This window comes from Hyla sarda, chromosome 1 (assembly GCF_029499605.1).
Source record: "Hyla sarda isolate aHylSar1 chromosome 1, aHylSar1.hap1, whole genome shotgun sequence".
NCBI lineage: Eukaryota > Metazoa > Chordata > Amphibia > Anura > Hylidae > Hyla > Hyla sarda.
Window position 1 is genome coordinate 234,127,667 of NC_079189.1, and position 23,288 is coordinate 234,150,954.

Consider the following 23,288-nt stretch of genomic DNA (forward strand, 5'->3'; position numbering starts at 1 on the left):
GTGGGCATGCTGGGATTTGCAGTTTGGCAACAGCTGGAGGGCTACAGTTTGGAGATCACTGTGCAGTGGTCTCTAAACTGTGGCCCTCTAGATCTTGCAAAACTACATCTCCCAGCATGCCCTTCGGCAATCAGTACATGCTGGGAATTGTAGTTTTGCAACAGCTGGAGGCACACTGGTTGGAAAATACTGAGTTAGGTAACAGAACCTAACTGAAGGTTTTCCAACCAGTGTGCCTCCAGCTGTTGCAAAAGTACAACTCCCAGCATGCACGGTCTGTCAGTACATGCTGGGAGTTGTAGTTTTGAAACAGCTGGAGGCTTGTACCCCCATGTGAAAGTACAGGGTACATTCACACAGGCAGGTTTACAGTTTTTACAGTGAGTAAAAATTTTATTTTATTTTTCATTTGCATAGCTCACTGTTCCAAAGATCTGTCAAATGCCAATGGGGTGTAAATACTCACTGCACCCCTTAATAAATTCTGTGATGGGTGTAGTTTCCAAAATCGGGTAACATGTGGGAGGGTTCATTGTTCTGGCACCATGGGGGCTTTGTAAACGCACATGGCCTTCAATTCCAGACAAATTCTCTCACCAAAAGCCCAATGGCGCTCCTTCTCTTCTGAGCATTGTAGTTCGCCAGCAGAGCACTTGACGTCCACACATGTGGTATTTCCATACTCTGAAGAAATGGGGTAACAAATTTTGGGGGGCATTTTCTCCTATTACCCCTTGTAAAATTTGGAGAAAAAAAATGCATTTTAGTGAGAATTTTTTTTTCCATTCACACATCCGAGTTTAACGAAAACTTGTCAAACACCTGTGGGGTGGTAAGGCTCACTGTACCCCTTGTTATGTTTCTTGGGGGGAGTAGGTTCCAAAATAGTATGCCATGTGTTTTTTTTTTGCTTTTGCTGTTCTGGCACCATAGGGGCTTCCTAAATGCGCCATGCCCACCAAAAACCATTTCGGCAAAATTTGCTTTCCAAAAGCCAAATGTGACGACTCCTCTTCTGAGCATTGTAGTTCACGTGCAGAGCATTTACCTCCTAATATGGGGTATTTCCATGCACAGAAGAGATGGAGTTACAAATTTTGGGGGGCATTTTCTCCCATTACCCTCTGTGTAAAAAATGGTAAAGTTTGGAAAAAAAACTTCCTTTACACTTCAGACTTTAACGAAAAGTCGTTAAACACCTGTGGGGTGTTAAGGCTCACTGTACCCCTTGTTACGTGCCTTGAGGGGTGTAGTTTCCAAAATAGTATGTCATGTATTTTTTGTTTGCTGTTCTGGCACCATACGGGCTTCCTAAATGTGACATGCCCCCCAAAAACCATTTCAGCAAAATTCACTTTCCAAAATCCCATTGTCGCTCCTTCCCTTCTCAGCCCTCTACTGCGCCCACCGAACACTTGACATACACATATGAGGTATTTCCTTACTCGAGAGAAATTGGGTTGCAAATTTTGGGGGGATTTTTATATGTGATTACAATTACTCTTTCCACAGAAGTTTTATTGCTTCAGGATAGCTTTCACTTCCAAGCTCTTACCACTTCTTCCTGTCGCATGCACTTGAAAACTTTCCCATAACCTGCTTATCTTGAGTGAACCAAGAAGCTATCTACACTACTGCAACATCGTTCTGTGTGCCCCCCTTCTAACAATCTTGTGCCCCTCCAATCCACCCTAATCTCTTATGCCTTGTTAGTCTTCTTCCAGTTACTGCCACTCCACTTCTCTCTTCCATTCCCTTCACTAATCACCCATTTGCTTAGCAAATACCATTCAAAATATTAATTATGTACCCTTTATACACCTCGGACCTAACTTCCCAAAATATTCAGTCTTCAGAAGACTTTCTCTACTCTTCTCTTGTCTTCTCACATCATCCTCTTTCTACTATGCAAGCCCCATACACTCTTCCACCTTTAAAATCTTTAAAGGGTACCTTTCATCAAAAAAACTTTTGCTATATTATAGATTAATGTATACAGAATAACTTTCCAATAGCATGTTATTAAAAAATATGCTTCTTTCTATTTAATTTTCCACTTTGAAAAAATGACCATTGGGGTCTCCCTACCAGTCCTTTTTTTATAGATTTCAGACTCATGCTGGAGTCCTAAATCTCAGATTGCAGCTGGGACACAGACAAACTTCCTGGCAGGGAGCAGTGCTGAGTTTGTCTGTGTCCCGGCTGCAGTCTGAGATTTAGGACTCCAGCATGAGTCTGAAATCTATAACAAAAGGACTGATAGGGAGACCCCTAGTGATCATTTTTTCAAAGTGGAAAATTAAATAGAAAGAAGCATATTTTTTTAATAACATGCTATTGGAAAGTTATTCTGTATACATTAATCTATAATATATCAAAAGTTTTTTTGATGAGAGGTGCCCTTTAAAAGCAACCTTTTAAAACCATTTCTTAAAAAGAAAACATAAACTTTGTTGGCACTACATTAGTGTTTGAGTAGCTTCTACCCTGACCTGTTGTCTCAATTACACTTTTTTTTTTTTGTAGATTGCTAGTTCTCACTGGCAGGGTCCTCGTTCCTTTTGTACAATGTCATCCATCAAGCTTGTTTTATTGTTGCATGTTATGTAACCCTTTTTTCTTGTGCAGCACCCTAGGATTAATGGGACTTAAAGGAAATATCCAGTGGTGACAAACGTATCCCCTATCCTAAGGACCGCTGGGCCCCCCAACGATCTCCTGTACGGGGCCCCGACAGCTTGCAGGAAGGGGGCGGGTTGACCACCGCACTAAGCGGCGACTGACACGCCCTCTCAATACAACTCTATGGCAGAGACGAAGCGCTGCCTTTGGCAATCTCCGGCTCTGCCATAGAGTTGTATTGAGGGGGCGTGTCAGCCGCCACTTAATGCGGTGGTCAACACGCGCTATCTGGCCAGCGAGCCGGGCCCAGCACAGGAGATCGCGGTGGGCCCCAATGAAGCCGCAATGTGCTGCTCTATTCATTGTGTATGGACCTGCCAGTGATAGCGAAGTGCTGTCTTCGGAATTTTCATAGACTGTGAATGGAGCAGTGGTCTGGTATTCTCGCTACCTCTCTACACAGATGGGAGCTCCAGAAGTCCTGACCTCGAGATCTCAGAGGTTGGATCTCCACAATCAGACACTTATCCGCTAACCAGGAAAAAAAAACTTTTAATACGTGGTTTTTAAATTAACAAATGTAACAGTCTTTTTGTGTAGTGTGAGGTACATGTCCTAGGATTTTCCTTAGTATTAGTAATCTTGCACTACAGAATATTCCATTTGATTGGCACATAACATATTTGTTTCAGGACTGTGAAGCAATACTTTTCAAACCTTTTGTATAAAAGCAATATTGTACGTCCAGGCTTATCAAGCTTTAGTAGTTTTGGCCTGCTGTATGAATTCAATGTACATCTTTATTTTGTAGGTGTGCATGTTATGCTCCGTGGGATATCACCTCTTTTGTTGTCACCGTTCAGAGAAAACCAGCCGGCGATGGATGGCACTGGATTACGCTGGCATTTCTATCGGCATCTTGGGTTGCTATGTCTCTGGGGTATTTTATGCTTTTTACTGTAACAATGTAAGTAATCATTCATTCTCAGTTTTCATACTTGATCAGTGAAGGAAACCATTCATTTCCTGGCTCAAATCAATGAAGCCATCAGATTGGTTCCCAGTGCCTGAGGCAAGGTTTTATTTAGTATTCTCCAGACCTTGAGTCTTATTTATCTTGCTAATGAGCACTGTTGGGAGCTGAAGTCCACATAATTTTCATGAGTGAATTTCCATATTAAAAATAATGAGTGAAGGGACATTTGAACTCCTGCCTTCTGTGTGTCCTGTTTGAACATGCTTTGCCAACTGCATCTGCATCATGAGAGCTTACACAGCACTACATCAAAAAGAGCCTTTTATGGCAGGAAGACAAATGCCAACAGAGTCATTTGGGGTTCATTAACTATATTCTGTAATTGGGGAATCGAGGGGGTCAGTGGATTGTGTATGGATTATATACGGTATGCGGCATCATTTACGTAATCCTTACACTTGTCAAAGTTGGGAAACAAGTTTATTGTGTGGTGTATTAAGGGCAAAGCTGCTTTTTTAATATACAGTGATGTACAGATTAAAGATGTGCAACTTTTACATGGCATAGTACATTATTTAACACTGGGAACTACAGTCATGGTCATTTCAAGAAAATGAAGTATTTCTCAAAGAAAAGGATTGCAGTAACACATGTTTTGCTATACACATGTTTATTCCCTTTGTGTGTATTGGAACTAAACCAAAAAAGGGAGGAAAAAAAGGAAATTTGACATAATGTCACACCAAACTCCAAAAATGGGCTGGACAAAATTATTGGCACCCTTTCAAAATTGCGGAAAAATAAGATTGTTTCAAGCATGTGATGCTCCTTTAAACTCACCTGGGGCAAGTAACAGGTGTGGACAATATAAAAATCACACCTGAAAGCAGATAAAAAGGAGAAATTAAATGCTATGGAAGGAGACCAAGGAGGACCCCACTGCTGACACAGAGACATAAAAAAAGCAAGACTACATTTTGCCAAAATCCTTCTGGGAAAACGTCTTGTGGACAGATGAGACCAAGATAGAGGTTTTTGGTAAAGCACATCATTCTACTGTTTACCGAAAACGGAATGAGGCCTACAAAGAAAAGAGCACAGTACCTACAGTGAAATATGGTGGAGGTTCAATGATGTTTTGGGGTTGTTTTGCTGCCTCTGGCACTGGGTGCCTTGAATGTGTACAAGGCATCATGAAATCTGAGGATTACCAATTGATTTTGGGTCGCACTGTACAGCCCAGTGTCAGAAAGCTGGGTTTGTGTCTGAGATCTTGGGTCTTCCAGCAGGACAATGACCCCAAACATACATCAAAAAGCACCCAGAAATGGATGGCAACAAAGTTCTGGAGAGTTCTTAAGTGGCCAGCAATGAGTCCAGATCTAAATCCCATTGAACACCTGTGGAGAGATCTTAAAATTGCTGTTGGGAAAAGGCGCCCATCCAATAAGAGAGACCTGGAGCAGTTTGCAAAGGAAGAGTGGTCCAACATTCCGGCTGAGAGGTGTAAGAAGCTTATTGATGGTTATAGGAAGCCACTGATTTCAGTTATTTTTTCCAAAAGCTGTGCAACCAAATATTAAGTTAGGGGTGCCAATAATTTTGTCCAGACCATTTTTGGAGTTTGTGTGTATTGGAACTAAACTAAAAAAAAAGGAGGTAAAAAAAAAAAAGCATATTGGACATAATGTCACACCAAAGGGAATAAACATGCGTATAGCAAAACATATGTTACTGCAATCCTTTTTCTGTGAGAAATACTTAATTTTCTTTAAAAATTTCAGGGTTGCCAGCATTTACAGCCATGACTGTATTTTGTTCTGCTGTATCTTGCCTTGCCGTATGACTGTTTTACTTTTATATTACCTAACTGGAGTCTGTTTTACTTTCTTTGTTGTCATTGTAAATTTTTTTCTTACATAATTATAAATAAGGAGAGGGAATACTTTTATCCACCATTTTTATTTTTTTATCACGCAGGTGAAGGAAGTCTGTTTAGGCTTAGTAATTGAGTTTATTTAGAGTAGATAACATTTTGACTGCTAAAACTTAGGCTAGGTTTTCATATGGCAGTTGTGTCAGGCTCAGTTTTTTTTACTAAACTGTTCACAACTGATGACATGACTGATGCTCAAAAAGTGCATAAATTGTCATCAGTCAAAACCATCAATTTGAGCAATTACAGTTTTTGTTGTACGACTAGCACACCAGGACTGACAATGCTTACCCTGAAAATAAAGCTTTGGGGAAAGGTAGGCATAGTCAATCCTGGTGGGCTAGTGGTACAAAACCTGAAAAAAAAAACTGTAATTGCTCAAAACAGGGTGCCTCTAGCATTAGACAGGGTGCCCCCATCACTAGAACTCCCAGCATGCCCACTGGGAGCTGCAGGGAGTTCTAGTTTTGCAACAGTAGGAGGTACCCTGTTTGTGTAGTATTCATTGAACCAGTCCTCCAAACATCTACTGTACTTTCTGTACAGTGATCCCTCCCAAAATCACTCCCACTATCAGCCGAGATGAAGCGCCGGAGGCTAAAGCCGATTCTTTCAGTTCTGTACGGCGATGCCTCCGGCGCTCCATAGAATAACACAGGGTCCGACATCTGAAGCCGCCGAACAGGTATGCGACATGGACGGGGGAACGCAGCAAGATGCGTTCCCCTGTCTGTGCCGGTCCGGCGAGTCCAATCAACCGGCGTCTAAACTGAGATGCCGGATGATTGTGAACGATCCCATTCAAATGAATGAGATCGGTTCTGGTTTCAGTTTCCCTCCGGTGCAGCACCGGATGGGAACTGACAATGGACGCCGCATTTATGTAAAGTGGGCCTTAAAGAGTAGCTCCCACCAGGTTTTTATTTTTTTTATTGGTCCCTGCCTATTGCTTTTTACTACCTTTTATAAATGTCTCTTTGTCTACCTGGTAGTCTGCTCACTTACCAAGCAGACTTCCCCAGCAGGCGTGACATCATTGATGCCTGCTGGGGGCTAACTTCCGCCCTTAGGTCATCTATGCTGCGCTCCCGTTGGGTGCATGTATAGATGGGCGGCCAAGAGCACAGCAGGCTGTTCTAGGATCTCCTCCTCCCTGTTTAGCAGTGCATGTGTTATCCAGGGAGGAGGAGTATAGGAGCATCACCCACCTGCCATGCTATTCTACGCTGCCGAGAACCGGGACCAAAACAAAATATAATATATGGTTTGTTTTTAAAACAAACTATTAAATAAAAAAAATATAAAATAAAAATATATATATATATTAGTGCGCCCCCCCCCCCCCCCACACACACAAAAAAGTACATAAATTGGCATTTCCAATAGCTGCACCAGCTTCAGTGCCCTATATAACAGTGCCAACCCCCAAATTCCCTGTTGCTGCACAAAGCATGAATGTGTGGGACATGGACTTGGCAAAATTAAAGCTCAGGATGCAGCTAAGAACTGGCTCAAGGTATTGCTGTGCCTTTCCGAGTAACATTGCATGAATGCTTATTTATTTTTTCCATAGATATTGTATTTTATTTTGGTTTTGTGCCTTGAGTATTTTTTAATGCAATACAGTAATAAGGTATTGAACCATTTCCATCATTGATTTTTAAGATATATTTCACAACCTATACTGTGCGTTTGAAATATTTAATGTTTTTTGCTACTTTTGCGTAAGAAAGAACATTTTATTAACAAAATAATTTGATTCTGGGTGCTGTGTTTCAGGACTTTATTTTCATTTGTATCAATGAACGTCACATGACCAGCTTCACTTTAGCGGGGCTATGCAACACACTTTATTTTACTTTTCTGGAGTCAGGTTTGATCTGATGAATGTTCCCTTCTTTTCTTCTTTTGCAGTACTGGCGTCAGGTATATTTAATTACAGTGCTGGCCATGATCTTGGCCGTGTTCTTTGCTCAGATACACCCTAGCTACCTCACACAACAGTGGCACAGACTGCGCTCTGTTATATTTTGTTCTGTGTCTGGTTATGGAATTATTCCTACTGTCCACTGGATTTGGCTCAATGGAGGTATTGAGGCTTCTATTGTCCAGGTAGGTACTTATTGGCAAGTATATCTTCTGTTGTATGTCAGAAGCGTTATGAACAAATTATATTTACTGTCTGTATGTTTCTTCTTTTCTAGGAGTTTGCTCCACGTGTCATTGTCATGTACCTGATAGCGGCATCTGCTTTCCTGTTTTATATTTCTAAAGTTCCAGAGAGATATTTTCCAGGTAGAAGATATAAAAATATTATAAACCCTTTTTTTTAAATATTTTTTTGTTGTAAGTCACATTACTTTGCCCTGAACATAATCGTCTATAATATTAAGTAATAGTCCCTGTACCTGGCTAAGTTTGTCACCTAACACATTTAGATGCTGTTAGTTTGGATCAATACACGGCCTATTGAGCCAGAACATTTGCCATGGTATGAGTATAAAAAACAGTAGTTGTATTACCTTTTGTGTGGAACTAACCGTATATTGTTGTGCATAAAAGGAATTGGTTAGTGATTAAGGGTATGTTCACACAGCTCAATTTCCCCAATTTCACAAAAATTCCATTAAGCAAAGCTTCTCAGAACACAAGTTTTCAAGCCTCCATTGATTTCAATTGGATTCTGCAAAATATAAAACTGAGTGGAAATTCTGTTGTGTAAATGGGACTGAAAATATCGCTCTGTAAACACGGGTGGACATTCCAAACATTTGAATAATCCTGCGGGTGCTAGGACCACTCAGAAATGCGCCGTCTCATGGACGGCAGTGCATTTTCGAGCGGAATCTGCAGACAGGATAGACAAGTCCATTCTTTCTGTGGATGCTAGAATCATTTATTTATTTTTTTCCACTATTCGAATATTAACAATACAGCTTTGTAGAACTTATGGCCCAGATTTATCAAAACTGTCAGTTTTTTCCCATAGAATACAATTTCAGCTCAGCTTTCATATCTTAACAAGTTTTGGTAAACTGAAAGCTGAGCTGTGATTGGTTGCAAGACAGTTTTCTGCAGATTGATAAATCTGAGCCATAGATTTTTTGCACTAAACTGTAAAGCTGCAAAGTTTTTAATGACATTTGTTATATTTTATAGGACAACTAAACTACCTTGGTTCCAGTCATCAGCTGTGGCACATTCTAGCAGTGGTAATGTTGTATTGGTGGCACCAATCCACAGTGTACCTCATGCAGTACAGACATAGCCAACCATGCCCTACACATGAGGATCATCTGTGAGGTAGGGGAGTTCACTGGAATTGTCCCAATAACAGCTTTATTTCTGTTCAAGTAATGGCATTTATAGTTAGTCTTCTGTCCCTTTCCACCTTCCTCCATTGACTTTAACAGCTTAACGACCATGGACGTGTATACACGTCCAGGGGGGATGCACGTTCCTGCACCTGAATGAGTATACACGTCCATTGATCTTGTGGGTACTGCCGAGTGTACCCACAAGATCGCGGCAGGGACTCGGCTGTAACACACAGATGGGACCCTGCCGCACTGACGCAACAGAAGTAAACTTCGGTCCCGGCAGTTTTAACCCTTACAGCTGCGGTCGGAAGCGACCACAGGCTGTATGTGGTTGGACAGAGGGAGGGGGTTCCCTCTGTCTCCCTTCAGCACCCTGCGACGCGATCGTGGGTTGCTGTGTGTGATCCCCGGTCCCGGCAGTTTAACCCTTACAGCCGCAAGCGGCCGCACTGTAAGGAGTTTGACAGAGGGAGGGGGCTCCCTCGGTCTCTCTACAGCAGCACCCCGCAACGATTGTGGAGTGCTGCTTACTGGTAAATGCAGTCAGGACGTGAGAAAAATAAAAATACATTTACTAAATTAAATAAAATATACATACATAATTTGTGGCGTCCCACGGAGCGCATCTGCAGCGTATTACATGCTGCGGATGCATCGCCGGCGCAATAGTGAACTCCCTGCTGTGGCTGGGTAGCTCTGTGTGTCCACTAATAGCAGCGGATTTCCTGCCAGCAGTCATGAGAGGACACACTGAGCTACCCAGCCGCAGCAGTGCGCTCACTCTTGTGACTGCCGACGGGACATCCGCAGTGTGATATATATACTGCGGGTGCGTCCCGTGTAACCCTACCCTTATTAAAGGGGTACTCCGGTGCTTATACATCTTATACCCTATCCAAAGGATAGGGGTTAAGATGTCTGATAGGGGGGTCCCGTCGCTGGGGACCCCCGTGATCTTGCATGCCGCACCCCGTTTAAAATCAGTCCCCAGAGCATGTTCGCTCCGGGTCTGATTACCGGCGACCACAGGGCCGGCGACGTGTGATGTCACACCTCTGCCCCCGTGTGACATCACGCTCCGCCCCTCAATGCAAGCCTATGGGAGGGGGTGTGACAGTTATCACGCCCCCTCCCATAGGCTTGCATTGAGGGGGGCAGAGCCTGGCGTCACAACGCTCCGGCCCCGTGATGGACAGTAATCAGACCCGGAGCGAACACACTCCGGGGACTAATTATAGACGGTGTGCGGTGTGCAAGATCACGGGGGTCCCCAGCGGCGGGACCCCCGCGATCAGGAATCTAATCCCCTATCCTTTGGATAGGGGATAAGATGTCTGAGCGCCGGAGTACCCCTTTAAATATTTATTTTTACAAAGGCCCCATTCATACTGCATTTCTGCACCATTTCTTCTGAGTATGGAAATACCCCATATGTGGATATAAAGTGCTCTGCGGGCGAACTATAATGCTCAGAAGAGGAGGAGCGCCACTGAGCTTTTGGAGAGAGAATTTGTTTGGAATGGAAGTCGGGGGCCATGTGTGTTTACAAAGCCCCCGTGGTGCCAGAACAGTGGACCTAGTGCTGGGCGGTATACCGGTTCATACCCCCAGTTTATCAGCCCAGCGCTGCGCTGTCCCCCACATCGGGGAACTAATCATATGTCACCTTGTCCTCCTGTTAGTTGCGGGCTGCCGGTGCTGGAAATCTGTACTGTATTGCAAATTCCTTGTGCCTGGTCTGCAAAAATAAACAAAATAAACTTTAACTCACCTTTCTACGTGAGCCGTCAGCCTATCACCCGTGGCAGCGATGTCCCGCCTTGGTCGGTGATAGGCTGAGCGCACTGTCATGTAAGAAGCCGGCCGGCTTCTTACATGACAGTGCGCTCATCTTAAGGAGCCGGCCGGCTTCTTACTTGACAGTGCGCTCAGCCTATCACCGACCGATGATAGGCTGACTGCTCTGTGACGTTCCCATCCCCAGCGTTAGGCCGTTACCGGAGCAGCGTGGGAAGTTGAGTTAAAGTTTTATTTTTTTGGGTTTATTTTTGCAGCCCGGGCAATATGTATTACAGTACAGATTTCCAGCGCCGGCGGCCCGCAACTCACATGAGGACGAGGTGACATATGATTAGTTCCCCGATGTGGGGGACAGCGCAGCGCTGGGCTGACAAAACGGGAGGGGGGGTTTAGAGAAGCAGCGCCCACGGGTCACATGATTGGGGAGGTGGAAAATACTGTTAAATACCGTGGAACCGCCATAACCTACAAAAATACGTGCCTGTTCCTAGATACTTTTTTGACTCTATTCACTCACTCCTCTCTCTATTCATTTGGGGCCCCAATAGACCTAAAATTTGCCTATCTACGTTACAACACCCCAAGTTAGAGGCGGGTATGTCACTCCCTGATTTCTATCTGTATTATTTGGCGGGCCAACTCCGATATATTAGGCATTGGATCTTTGGGGATGTGGTGCCGGACTTGGAACAGTCTCTGGCTAGGTTTGTCCCGGCACCGACCCTTAGGATGCTGTTGGATAGCCCTACCCTTGGTGGTAGAGCTTATCTCCACCTTCACAAATTAGCCATGAAGGTTTGGCGGGCCGCCAAGGGAATATATCCATCCTGTACACGCACCTTATTCAGGCCTTAACCCGCTCCTCAGTGCCGGTGGTCCGGCACTGGGAATCCCATATCCCTAATTTGACTAAGGATGATTGGGAGGACATTTTCTCCTCCCACATGCTTGTGTCCCAGGCAGCTAATAATAAATTGATCCAATTGAACAGTATACATTATAGTTATATTATCCCTCTTAGGCTACATAGAATGGGTCGTTCTGAATCCGATGCTTTTCATCGTTGTGGTGCTGCCAGGGCAGACTTCTGGCACCTGATATGGGCGTGCCCTTATATAGTGTCATTTTGGCGCGAAGTGCTTCACCTTTTGGCCACTCTTGCTCAGCCTCCCCTATCTCTTGATCCTTTGATTTGCCTTTTTGGTATCCTGGATGAAGAGATATGGACACATCACATACGCACACTTTTGCGGGAAACCTTGTTCATGGCCAGGAAGGCTATTGCCCTCAAATGAATTGACCCCGGCACTCCTACCTTAACTCAATGGAAGGCTCTTGTTAATGCTACACTACCTTTCTCACATGTAGTATATAAGAATAGGAAATGTCCAGGTAAATTCCTCTCCCTTAACCCAATGTTCGTACTCTGTGTCCTCTTCTAGGACCCTGTAGTGGCCCTCTGATGTTTTACGTGCTGCCTGTTGCAACCTCTAGCCTCTGTTTCTCTCTGTGTCTGCATTTGTCAGTTCTTAGTCAACCCACGTATCAAAGTAAGTGACAATCTCTGTTTGACTTCATACCTCTTTGGAACGCGGCGGTATATACATACCTCACAGTATGGTTCACGGTTACTGTTTTAGGCGACCGTTCGCCTTATGTTTCCAGTTACTTTCACCTCAGTTGGGTGATATTTCTTGTATCTCAGCAATATACTTTGTGATGTAAGATGGAATATTCTGTCGTTTACATTCTGTTCACTTGTACTAGGTTTCATGACCCTTAACCTGGGTAATATGGATGTACAATGTGTTCACTTTAATGGGCCTGTGGTCTGACGTTGTTTACTTTTCAATAAAGCAAATTAAAATAAAATAAAAATACAAAATTACTGTGATACACATTTTTGGTCATACCGCCCAGCTCTAAGTGGACCCCCCCACATGTGACCCCATTTTGGAAACTGCACCCCTCACAGAATTTAATAAGGGGTGCAGTGAGTATTTACATCCCACTGGCGTTTGACAGATTACATTTTTCATTTTCATGGACCACTGTTCCAAAAAATATGCCAGACACCTGTGGGGCGTAAATGCTCACGGTACCCCTTATTACATTATGTGAGGGGTGTAGTTTCCAAAATGGGGTCACTGGGGGGGGGGGATCCATTGTTCTGGCACCATGGGGGTTTTGTAAACACACGTGGCCTTCAATTTCGGACACATTTTCTCTCCAAAAGCCCAATGGCGCTCCTTCTGAGCATTTTAGTGCTCCCGCAGAGCACTTTACATCCACATATGGGGTATTTCCATACTCCATGGAGTTACAATTTTTTTTTTTTCTTTTCCCATCCAACTTTTACGAAAATTCATCAAACACCTGTGGGGTGTTAAGGCTCACTATACCCCTTGTTACGTTCCGTGATGGGTGTAGTTTCCTTAATGGGGTCACACATGGGTATTTATTTTTTTGCGTTTGTCAGAACCGCTGAAAAATCAGCCACCCCTGTGCAAATCACCAATTTAGGCCTCAAATGTACATTTGCACTCTCACTTCTGCAATTGCCACATTTGTAACAAAATACCCCATATGTGGCCCTGAACGGTTTCATTGAAATACGACAGGGCTCCGAAGTGAGAGAGCACCATGCACATTTGAGGCCTAAATTAGGGATTTGCATAGGGGTGGACTCGGATGCAAGCGTTACAATTGCCTCCGCTAGCAAAAATTTTCTACGCCAGTGGTTCCCAAACAGGGTGCCTCCAGCTGATGCTAAACTCCCAGGATGCCTGAACAGTCAATGGCTGTCCGGAAATGCTGGGAGTTGTTGGTTTGCAACAGCTGGAGGCTTAGTTTTGGAAACACTGTCGTACGAGACGTTTTTTTTTCATTTTTATTGGGGGGGAAGGGGGGGGGGACAGTGTACGTGTGTGTATATGTAGTGTTTTCCCCTTTATTTTGTGTTAGTGTAGTGTTTTTTAGGGTACATTCACATGGGCAGGGATTTAAGGTGAGTTTCCCTCTAGGAGCTTGAGCTGCTGCAGCTCAAACTTGAAGCAGTAAACTCACTGTAAACCCCCGCCCGTATGAATGTACCCTGTGTACATTAACATGGGGTGGGGGGCAAACATCCAACTGTTGCAAGACTACAACTCCCACCATTCACTGACAGACCGTGCATGTTGGGAGTTGTACTGTAACTACACCTCCCAGCATGCGCTCTGGCGATCAGTACATGCTGGGAGTTGTAGTTTTGCAACAGCTGGAGGCACATTGGTTGGAAAACTTTGAGTTAGGTTCTGTTACTTAACTCAGCATTTTCCAACCAGTGTGCCTCCAGCTGTTGCAAAACTACAACTCCCAGCATAGTTGTAGTTATGCAACAGCTGGAGACACGGAACTACAACTCTCAACATGCCCAGACAGCAGTTTGCTATTCGTGCATGCTGGGAATTGTAGTTTTGCAAGATTTAGAAGGGCCATGGTTTAGAGACCACTGCACAGTGATCTCCAAACTGTGGCCCTCCAGATGTTGCAAAACTACAAATCCAAGCGTGCCCAGACAGCAAACTGATGTGTGGAGATTCTGGGAGTTGTAGTTTGGCAACATCTAGAGGGCCACAGTTTATAGACCACTGCACAGTGATCTCCAAACTGTACCCCTTTTAAATCTTGCAAAACTACAAATCCCAGCATTCCCAAACAGCTGTCTGGGCATGCTGGGAGTTGTAGATTTGCAACATCTGGAGGGCTACAGCTTAGAAACCACTGTAAACTGTGGCCCTCCAGATGTTGCCAAGCAACAACTTACCTGGCAGTAGCAGGATCGCCACCACAGCCACCGCACACAGAGGATCATTGCCGCCGGTAAGAGACCTCCGGCGCTGCTCCCAGCACAGTTCCCCTGCTCTGCCTGGACTACCGTGAGTGGGGGAACTGAACTTTAACGGCCCCCAGTCTGCTATTGGTCGGTCGCTTCTGACCAATAGCAGGGATAGGAGGGGTGGCACCCCTGCCACCTCACTCCTATCCTTTCAGGGGGATCGTGGGTGTCTTTGACAGCCCCGATCCCCTTTATTTTCTGGGTCACCGGAGACCCATATGACCCGTAATCGCTGCAGATCGGTCTGAATTGACATGGGGGGAGGGGTCTCAGGACCTCCCCAGGTGTTGGCACTAGATGACTGCTTAAAGGAAAACTGCCATATGTTTTGTCCTGCACTATCCACGGGTACCTGTGGATAGTGCGGGAGACACTGAACATTTTGAGTCCTACCTTGCCTGGATCCGCTGCGCCGTTAGCTCATTATAGCTGGTTTTCGGTATATTCAAATTAGCTGCTAACTGGCACGGGCGGGGTTACTGCCTTCAACTGGCAGCTGTGACGTAACCGCCGCCCGGCCTGCAGCACCGCTGGCTAATGAATATTCATACGTTGGAATCCAAATGGGATTCCTTTCATTCTTGGTCCCACCATGTAGCAAAGCAACCAAATATGGCCTAAGTGGTGGTATTGCCATAATTTGGACAGACACCGTAATAAAATATGGGGCGCATGTCCTCCTTTTCAGATGCAATGTACAAAAAATATGTCCCGCAAATGATGAATTTGTGGGAAAAATGTTTTCCCCCCACTGACACTGTAACCATTACAGCCACAAAAAGACTCAAAGTACTCATTTTTGGTCTAGGCAAAATACTTTAGGGGTGTAGTTTACAAAATGGGGTCACTTGTGGGGGTTCTGTATGGTTCTGGCAGCTAAACCCTTTGCAGACCTATAATCCTTTCAGCCTAAAATTATGCCCTGAAAGCCAGATGGCACTCTACTTTTGGGTCCTGCCTTGCGGCCAAGGAACGAAATATGGCCTAATCAGGGGTATTTTCAAACACGGGAAGAGCAGTTAAAAAAATATAGGGTGCATTTCCTCCTTTTTTAGATGCAATATACACAAAATATGTCCCACAAATGATGCATTTGTGGGAGAGAAAAAAAGCAAAGAATTTTTTATTTTTTATTTTACTGACTTTGTGATCATTCTAGCCACATAAAAAGGACTCCAAGTACTCACTTTGGTCTAGATGAATACTTTTTGGGGTGTAGTTTCCAAAATGGGGTCACTTGTTGGGGTTCTGTATGTTTCTGGCAGATAAAACCCTACGCAGGCATGAAGTGCGGCCTATAATCCATTCGGCCTAAAATGATGCCCTGAAAGCCAAATGGCGCTGCTCTCCTTCTGGGTCCCGCCACATGTCCAAGGAACATAGCCTAAGCGGGGGTATTTCCAAACACGGGACAAGAAGTTCAATAAAATATGTAAGGTGTATTTGTTTCAATATCAGAAGTGATGTACAAAAAATATGTCCCACAAATAAAGCATTTGTGAAAAAAGCTAATTTCGTATTTTTAACACTGACTTTGTAATAATTCCTACCAAAAAACTATGGTGTTAAAATACTCACTATATCCCCTAGTGAATACCTTGAGGGGTCTAGTTTTTAAAATGTGGTCATTTGGGGGGGGGGGTTCCTACCACCTTTATGTTCTACCACCTCTAAGTTTCCGCAAACCTTCCATAGCACAGAAATAGGTGTACTTTTTAAATTTTCAAAATTTCAAGTAAAATTGTTAGGCTTCTGATTCATTAAAATATGTAATTTAAAAAAATTGCTGTCAAAATGAAGTCGACATCTGAAAGTATAAGTTTCATAAACTATTTGCTCAGTAAGTATAAATATTTGCAACCTATTAGTGTTTAAAATAGCAAAAAATCATGTGTTTTTTTTTTTTTTTATGATTTTTTTTTGCATTGAAAAAAAAACTACAAATGATATTGGCTTACTTTAACTATGTACATGAAGTGCAACTTGTGACAAAAAACTGTCAGAATTACCGTGATTGGCAAAACATTACCAGAGTTATTTTGTAATAAAGTCATACATCCCCGATTTTGAAATAACAGGCCTGGTCTTTAAGGGGCGTACAGGCCTAATTGTATTGGTCCTCAAAGGTCCTAAGACATCCGCCCCCGTGTGACATCACGCTTCGCCCCCTCAATGCAAGCCTATGGGAGGGGGCGCGGAGCCGTGACGTCACGGTACTCCGGCCCCGTGATCGTGATTAATCAGACCCGGAGCAATGTTCGTTCCGGAGGCTGCTGATAGCGGGGTGCTGCATGAAAGATTGCGGGGTCCCCAGTGGCGGGACCCCAGAAATCCAGCATTTTATCCTCTATCCTTTGGATAAGGGATAAGATGTCTTAGGGCCCGGAATACCCCTTTGAGGGGTTATTGGGGTTTGTCAGGTTTGTTCATGGTGTCCTGCATTTTACCAGCCAACTAGCACTGCATGCTCTGTTGTTCAGCCCAGGCTCCTAACAGAACCTCCTCCCCTGATGGAATCCCAGCATTAAATTTACAGTCTAAAAGCAATACTGAAATATACTTTAAAGCAGATATCTCTTTTAGCATTATTTTTCTTCATAATGCCCAGGCTGTCAGCAAATAAAACAATATAGAGGACTCACCTGCCAATGCTCACCCGGTATAACTGTCCGCTCCTCCCCCACCATCTTCCTGGTCCAGCCATGGTCAGTGCGTTACAATGCCTCTCAGCAAATTCCTGGTTGTAGCGATGTCCTATCTCAGTCAGCGATAGGCTGAACAGCAGTGTGATGCATTGAGCCACTGCATTGGTCGTCTAGGCTCAATGCGGGACATCGCTGCGGCTGGCATGAGGCGCTGACCAAGGCGAGACCAGGAAGAAGATGGCGGAGGAGCAGAGCGAGATACCAGGGGAGCGGCGACAGGTGAGTCCTAATTGTTTTATTTGCAGGCAGCCTGGGCATTATAAAGAAGAAAAAAAAATGCTACATGAGACTTATTCTTTAACATCACTGTTATCTTTCAGTGAAACTCCAGAGTCTTTTCTTTTCTGCCTGATGGAAGAATTGTTGAATATGGATGCTGGTATACTTATTCATTTATCTTTTCTTTTCTTTTTTCCTAGGACAAACCCAGAAAACTCTCAGATTACAGGAGGTTTGCTCCTAGAAAGTTGGAAATCATTCTAACCTGCACTGAGTAGAATATGAAGCTTGAGAAATATTACCTGTGCTAAAAGCTGGTGAGAAAACACTGGGCATGGAACTACAATAATGCTTTCAGTTTTTACTTGACTTATGGAATGGACACATTTTTCTGAGTTATAATAACCTTATGGTTTTCTAAAGGTGGTAATGTAAACATTCCATAACTGTACACAATGAAGGGTATTTATTAAGATGTAAAAAAAATAACCTTTTGATAGTGTATACATGCTTGTGTGTGTATATAGACAAATACACACACATATTGGGTGCCAAATCGACATGTAATCTCTTAATCTCTCATGTTCTGTCCTACTAAATACAATATGTTCTTTAGAGATTCATCAATAAGCAAAATCATACACTTTAGTACAGGACAGTTAATGTTTGGATTACTTTTATCTTTTTAAAAATATTAGATGCGTCCTTTATTTAATAGTGTAATTAAATTAAGAATTTTGTTTTTTATAAAAAAAATTTGCCCAAAGATTTTTCTGTGTAGTACAGTAGCAGAGAATGTGTTCTGTAGCCTTATTTAGTAACGTTACCTAAATCTAATGGTGTTCCTTATAGGAAAAATGAAAGGGGCTTAGTCAAAGCATTTGCGAACTGAACATCCTGAAATGCAGTTTTATGTTTTGTTTAGACTAAATTATTGGGAATATGCACAATGTTGCAGCATCTTAGTGCTATGTAATTGCTGGAAATAGACATTGTGACAAGTTTTTCCAGAATAATTACAGTACATATCTTACACATTTTACACACTGAACAAACCTCTGAACTGGAAAATAATACCCATAAAAAAAAAATAACTTGGAACTCCACTTGCAATCCAAATTAACCCCTTCCCGCAGAATGTCATATATAAACGCCGGGTTGTGCAGTGCGTTCGCGCATCCCGACGTTAATAAATGACATTCAGTTAACCCGGCGATGCGCAGCATCGCACGGGTTAACTGGCAGAAGTCCCGCTGTTTCCAGCAGGGGACAACTTCTGCTTCACCCCCCAGGACCATCCATTGATGGTCCTGGTCAGCGATCACTGTGATTGGTCCCTGTGGACCAATCGCAGTGATCTGGGGTGAAAGTTCAGATCCCCCGCACTGCCCGCCCCTGGAAGTCGGGCAGAACGGGGGACGATGGCTGCAGGGGCTCGCGGGGACCTGCGGCATAGGGGGGAAACCGAGGGGATCGGCGGCCTTACCTGGAGCAGCGGCGGGACCGAGGAGCAGCGGCAGGACCGGCCACGTGGACGAGCAGCGACGGGACCGGCAGGTAAGTATATGGTCCTCAGAGGCAGCAGTGAAGATCTTCACTGCTGCTTCTAGGAGTCTGAAAACTACAACTCCCAGCATGCCTAGACAGCCTTTGGCTGTCTGGGCATGCTGGGAGTTGTAGTTTTGCAACATCTGGAGGGCCCCAGTTTGGAGACCATTGTATAATGGTCTCCAATCTGTGCTCTTCCAGCTGTTTCAAAACTACAACTCCCAGTATGCACTGACTGTCCAGGCATGCTGGGAGTTTTAGTTCAGCAACATCTGGCCCTTCAGATATTGCCGAAACTACAACTCCCTGCATGCCCTTCAGCTGTCTGGGCATGCTGGGAGTTGTAGTTTTGCAACAACTGGAGACACACTGGTTGGGAAACATTGTCTGTTTATAACTCAGTGTTTCCTAACCTGTGTGCCTCCAGCTGTTGCAAAACTATAACTCCCAGCATGCACTAACAGACCATGCATGCTGGGAGTTGTGGTTTTGCACAGGGTACATTCACATGGGCGAGGCTTTTTCAGTGGGTTTCTCGCTGCAAGTTTGAGATGCAAATTTTGCGCTGGGAAACTCGCTGTAATCCCCCGCCCATGTGACTGTACCCTGAAAACACTACACTACACTACACTACACCAACACAAAATAAAATAAAAAGTTAAAAACGCTACATATACACATACCCCTACACAGCCCCCCTCCCCCAATAAGAACGTCCGGTACACCACTGTTTCCAAAGCAGAGCCTCCAGCTGTTGAAAAACAACAACTCCCAGTATTGCCGGACAGCCGTTGACTGTCCACGCATGTTGGGAGTTTTGCAACAGCTGGAGGCACCCTGTTTGGGAATCACTGGCGTAAAATACCCCTATGTCCACCCCTATGCAAATCCCTAATTTAGGCCTCAAATGCACATAGCGCTCTCACTTTGGAGCCCTGTCGTATTTCAAGGCAACAGTTTAGGGCCACATATGGGGTATCGCTGTACTCGGGAGAAATTGCGTTACAAGGTTTGGGGGGCTTTTTCTTCTTTAACCCTTCATGAAAAGGAAATGTTGGGGTCTACACCAGAATGTTAGTGTAAAAAAATTTAATTTTTTACACTAACATGCTGATGTTGCCCTATACTTTACATTTTCACAAGAGGTAAAAGGGAAAAACGCCCCCCAAAATTTGTAACGCAATTTCTCCCGACTACGGAGATACCCCATATGTGGGCGCAAAGTGCTCTGGGGGCGCACAACAAGGCCCAGAAGGGAGAGCGCAACATGTACATTTGAGGTGATTTGCACAGGGGTGGCTGATTGTTACAGCGGTTTTGACAAATGCAAAAAAAACAAAAAAAAAAACACATGTGACCCCATTTCGGAAACGACACCCCTCACGGAATGTAATGAGGGCTGCAGTGAGAATTTATACCCCACAGGTGTCTGACAGATCTTTGGAACAGTGGTCCGTGAAAATGAAAACTTGTACAGCCCACTGTTCCAAAGATCTGTCAGACACCAGTGTGGGCAAATGCTCACTGTACCCCTTGTTACGTTCCTCAAGGGGTCTAGTTTCCAAAATGGTATGCCATGTGTTTTTTGTTTTTTTTGCTGTTCTGGCACCTTAGGGGCTTCCTAAATGCGACATGCTCCCCGAGCAAAATTTGCTCTCAAAAAGCCAAATATGACTCCTTCTCTTCTGAGCATTGTAGTTCGCCCATAGTGCACTTCAGGTCAACTTATGGGGTACCTCCATACTCAGAAGAGATGGGGTTACAAATTTTTGGGGGTATTTTCTGCTATTAACCCTTGCAAAAATGTGAAATTTGGGAGGAAACACACATTTTAGTGAAAAAAAAAAATTTTTTTTTTACATATGCAAAAGTGGTGAAACACCTGTGGGGTATTAAGGCTCACTTTATTCCTTGTTATGTTCCTCAAGGGGTCTAGTTTCCAAAATGGTATGCCATGTGAGGGTTTTTTGCTGTTCTGGCACCATAGGGGCTTCCTTAATGCAACATGCCCCCCAAAAACCATTTCAGAAAAACGTACTCTCCAAAAATCCCCTTATCGCTCTTTCCCTTCTGAGCCCTCTACTGCTCCCGCCGAACACTTTACATATATATATATATGAGGTATGTGCTTACTCAAGAGAAATTGGGCTACAAATACAAGTAAAAATTTTCTCCTTTTACCCCTTGTAAAAAATCAAAAATTGGGTCTACAAGAACATGCGAGTGTAAAAAATGGAAATTGTGAATTTTCTCCTTCACTTTGCTTCTTTTCCTGTGAAACAACTAAAGGGTTAAAACGCTGACTGAATGTCATTTTGAATACTTTGGGGGTGCAGTTTTTATAATGGGGTCTTTTGTGGGGTATTTCTAATATGAAGACCCTTCAAATCCACTTCAAACCTGAACTGGTCCCTGAAAAATAGTGAGTTTGAAAATTTTGTGAAAAATTGGAAAATTGCTGCGGAACTTTGAAGCCCTCTGATGTCTTCCAAAAGTAAAAACTCGTCACTTTTATGATGCAAACATAAAGTAGACATATTGTATATGTGAATAAAAATTTTTTTTATTTGTAATATACATTTTCCTTACAAGCAGAGAGCTTCAAAGTTAAAAAAATGCTAAATTTTCAAATTTTTCTTCAAATTTTAGGATTTTTCACAAGGAAAGGATGCAAGTTACCACAAAAATTTACCACCATGTTAAAGTAGAATATGTCACGAAAAAACAATCTCGGAATCAGAATGATAACTAAAAGCATTCCAGAGTTATTAATGTTTAAAGTGACAGTGGTCAGATGTGCAAAAAACGCTCTGGTCCTTAAGGCCAAAATGGGCTTGGTCCTGAAGGGGTTAAAGTAGCTTTCAAATTAAAGTAACTGTCAAATCAAACCTACATAAAACAATTCAAAAAAATGATCTAGTGTACATAGTCCTTGGATGTAATCTATAGTACTTTCTAGGTCTGTGAACCAGAATTGGTTTACAGGCTCACCATATAAACTTCCCTAACACTGATCCCTGCAATACTCCTCACACTGTATTTGACTGTTATCTTACCTCCGCAGCAATCCGGTATTTCGCCGTCATCCGCTCCTCTGTAGTCAGACCTATTGGTATATTTTATTGGGTTATTTGATTATTCGCTATGTAAATGGCTACAATGTATTCATCTGTTTTTGGGATTACTTACCATGTAGAAGTCTGCAATATATTCATATGTTTATTTGACCATTGTTTTCTGGATATCTCTTTTTTTGTTCTGATCATTGCGATCACTCATTCTCACTGATTTTCATTGATTTACTTGATACATAGTTAATAATTTCGAGATATTTTATACATTATACTTACCTTATTGAGATCTGAAATATATCCACTTCCGTGGATTACTAATATAACCATATGGTATCAATGGACTATATATCTTGACCACCAACAGTGGTATTATTTTGTTTGTCTATGTATATTAGTGTAAGATAGATTACATCCAAGGACTATGTACACAAGATCATTTTTTGTATTGTTTTATGTAGGTCTGATATTACTTTGATTTGGATTGCAATTAAAATTGTTTCGTTCTTTCACCACAAGTGGAGTGCCTGGTTATTCCTTTATATCAATAAAGATGGATTGGGACCCTATCTGTGCACCCACACTTGATTAGAGAGTGCTGTAATCATCATATTGGAAAATAGTCCACTTCAGGACTATAGAGGCAGCATTCATAACTCCACAGTGCTAGAACTGGTTTTATAGTAATTCTACTTTCCCCCTCCATAATAAACTGAAGTTTACTGGCCTGCATGGAAACTGTACCTATAGAATCTAAATGTTATGTTTTTAAAATAGAGGCTTTTTGACCCCTTAATGACCTATGATGTATATTTTCATCTTGGCTTCCCATGTCTTGGCACACCGTGATGAAAATGTATGTCGTGTAGTTATGAAGCAAGCTCACGAGCTTGCTTCACAGACCGAGAGTGACAGCTGCTATCAACAGTCAGTTCTCAGTCAATGACTGACATCTGAGATCGTGCCTGGATTGCTGATTTTTGGTCACATTATCAGTAAAATTTATACAAATCAATCAAAAACGCTCATCTAAGTAAGCACTGAACCAGTATAAACTACAATGGCCTCAACATACAATATTTTCAACATACAATGGTCTTTTCTGGACCATTTTAACATGCACCCATTCTCTCCATACAATGCTACAGACAGTGCAGTGTAGCATTGTATGGCGAGACCGCTACAGACAGACAATAAAAATATATAATATA

The 23,288-nt window shown here is 43.1% G+C and overlaps 1 protein-coding gene across 5 annotated transcripts in view; it reads left to right on the forward strand.

Moving 5' to 3' along the window:
• PAQR3 (progestin and adipoQ receptor family member 3) overlaps nucleotides 1-23,288 on the forward strand; it is a 75,740-nt gene that overhangs the window by 12,948 nt on the left and 39,504 nt on the right. For 2 of the 5 annotated variants that reach the window (XR_008891906.1, XR_008891907.1), the window contains exons 4-8: nucleotides 3,434-3,589; nucleotides 7,449-7,646; nucleotides 7,739-7,829; nucleotides 8,694-8,837; nucleotides 17,659-17,775. Coding sequence is in view for 3 of the 5 variants with exons in the window: in XM_056568954.1 (XP_056424929.1) it covers nucleotides 3,434-3,589; nucleotides 7,449-7,646; nucleotides 7,739-7,829; nucleotides 8,694-8,836 (588 nt within the window). In the remaining 2 variants the exon portion in view is untranslated. Of the gene's footprint in view, nucleotides 1-3,433; nucleotides 3,590-7,448; nucleotides 7,647-7,738; nucleotides 7,830-8,693; nucleotides 8,838-17,658; nucleotides 19,105-23,288 lie in introns of those variants that run through there. The other 3 variants (XM_056568954.1, XM_056568955.1, XM_056568956.1) reach the window with 3 other exon arrangements.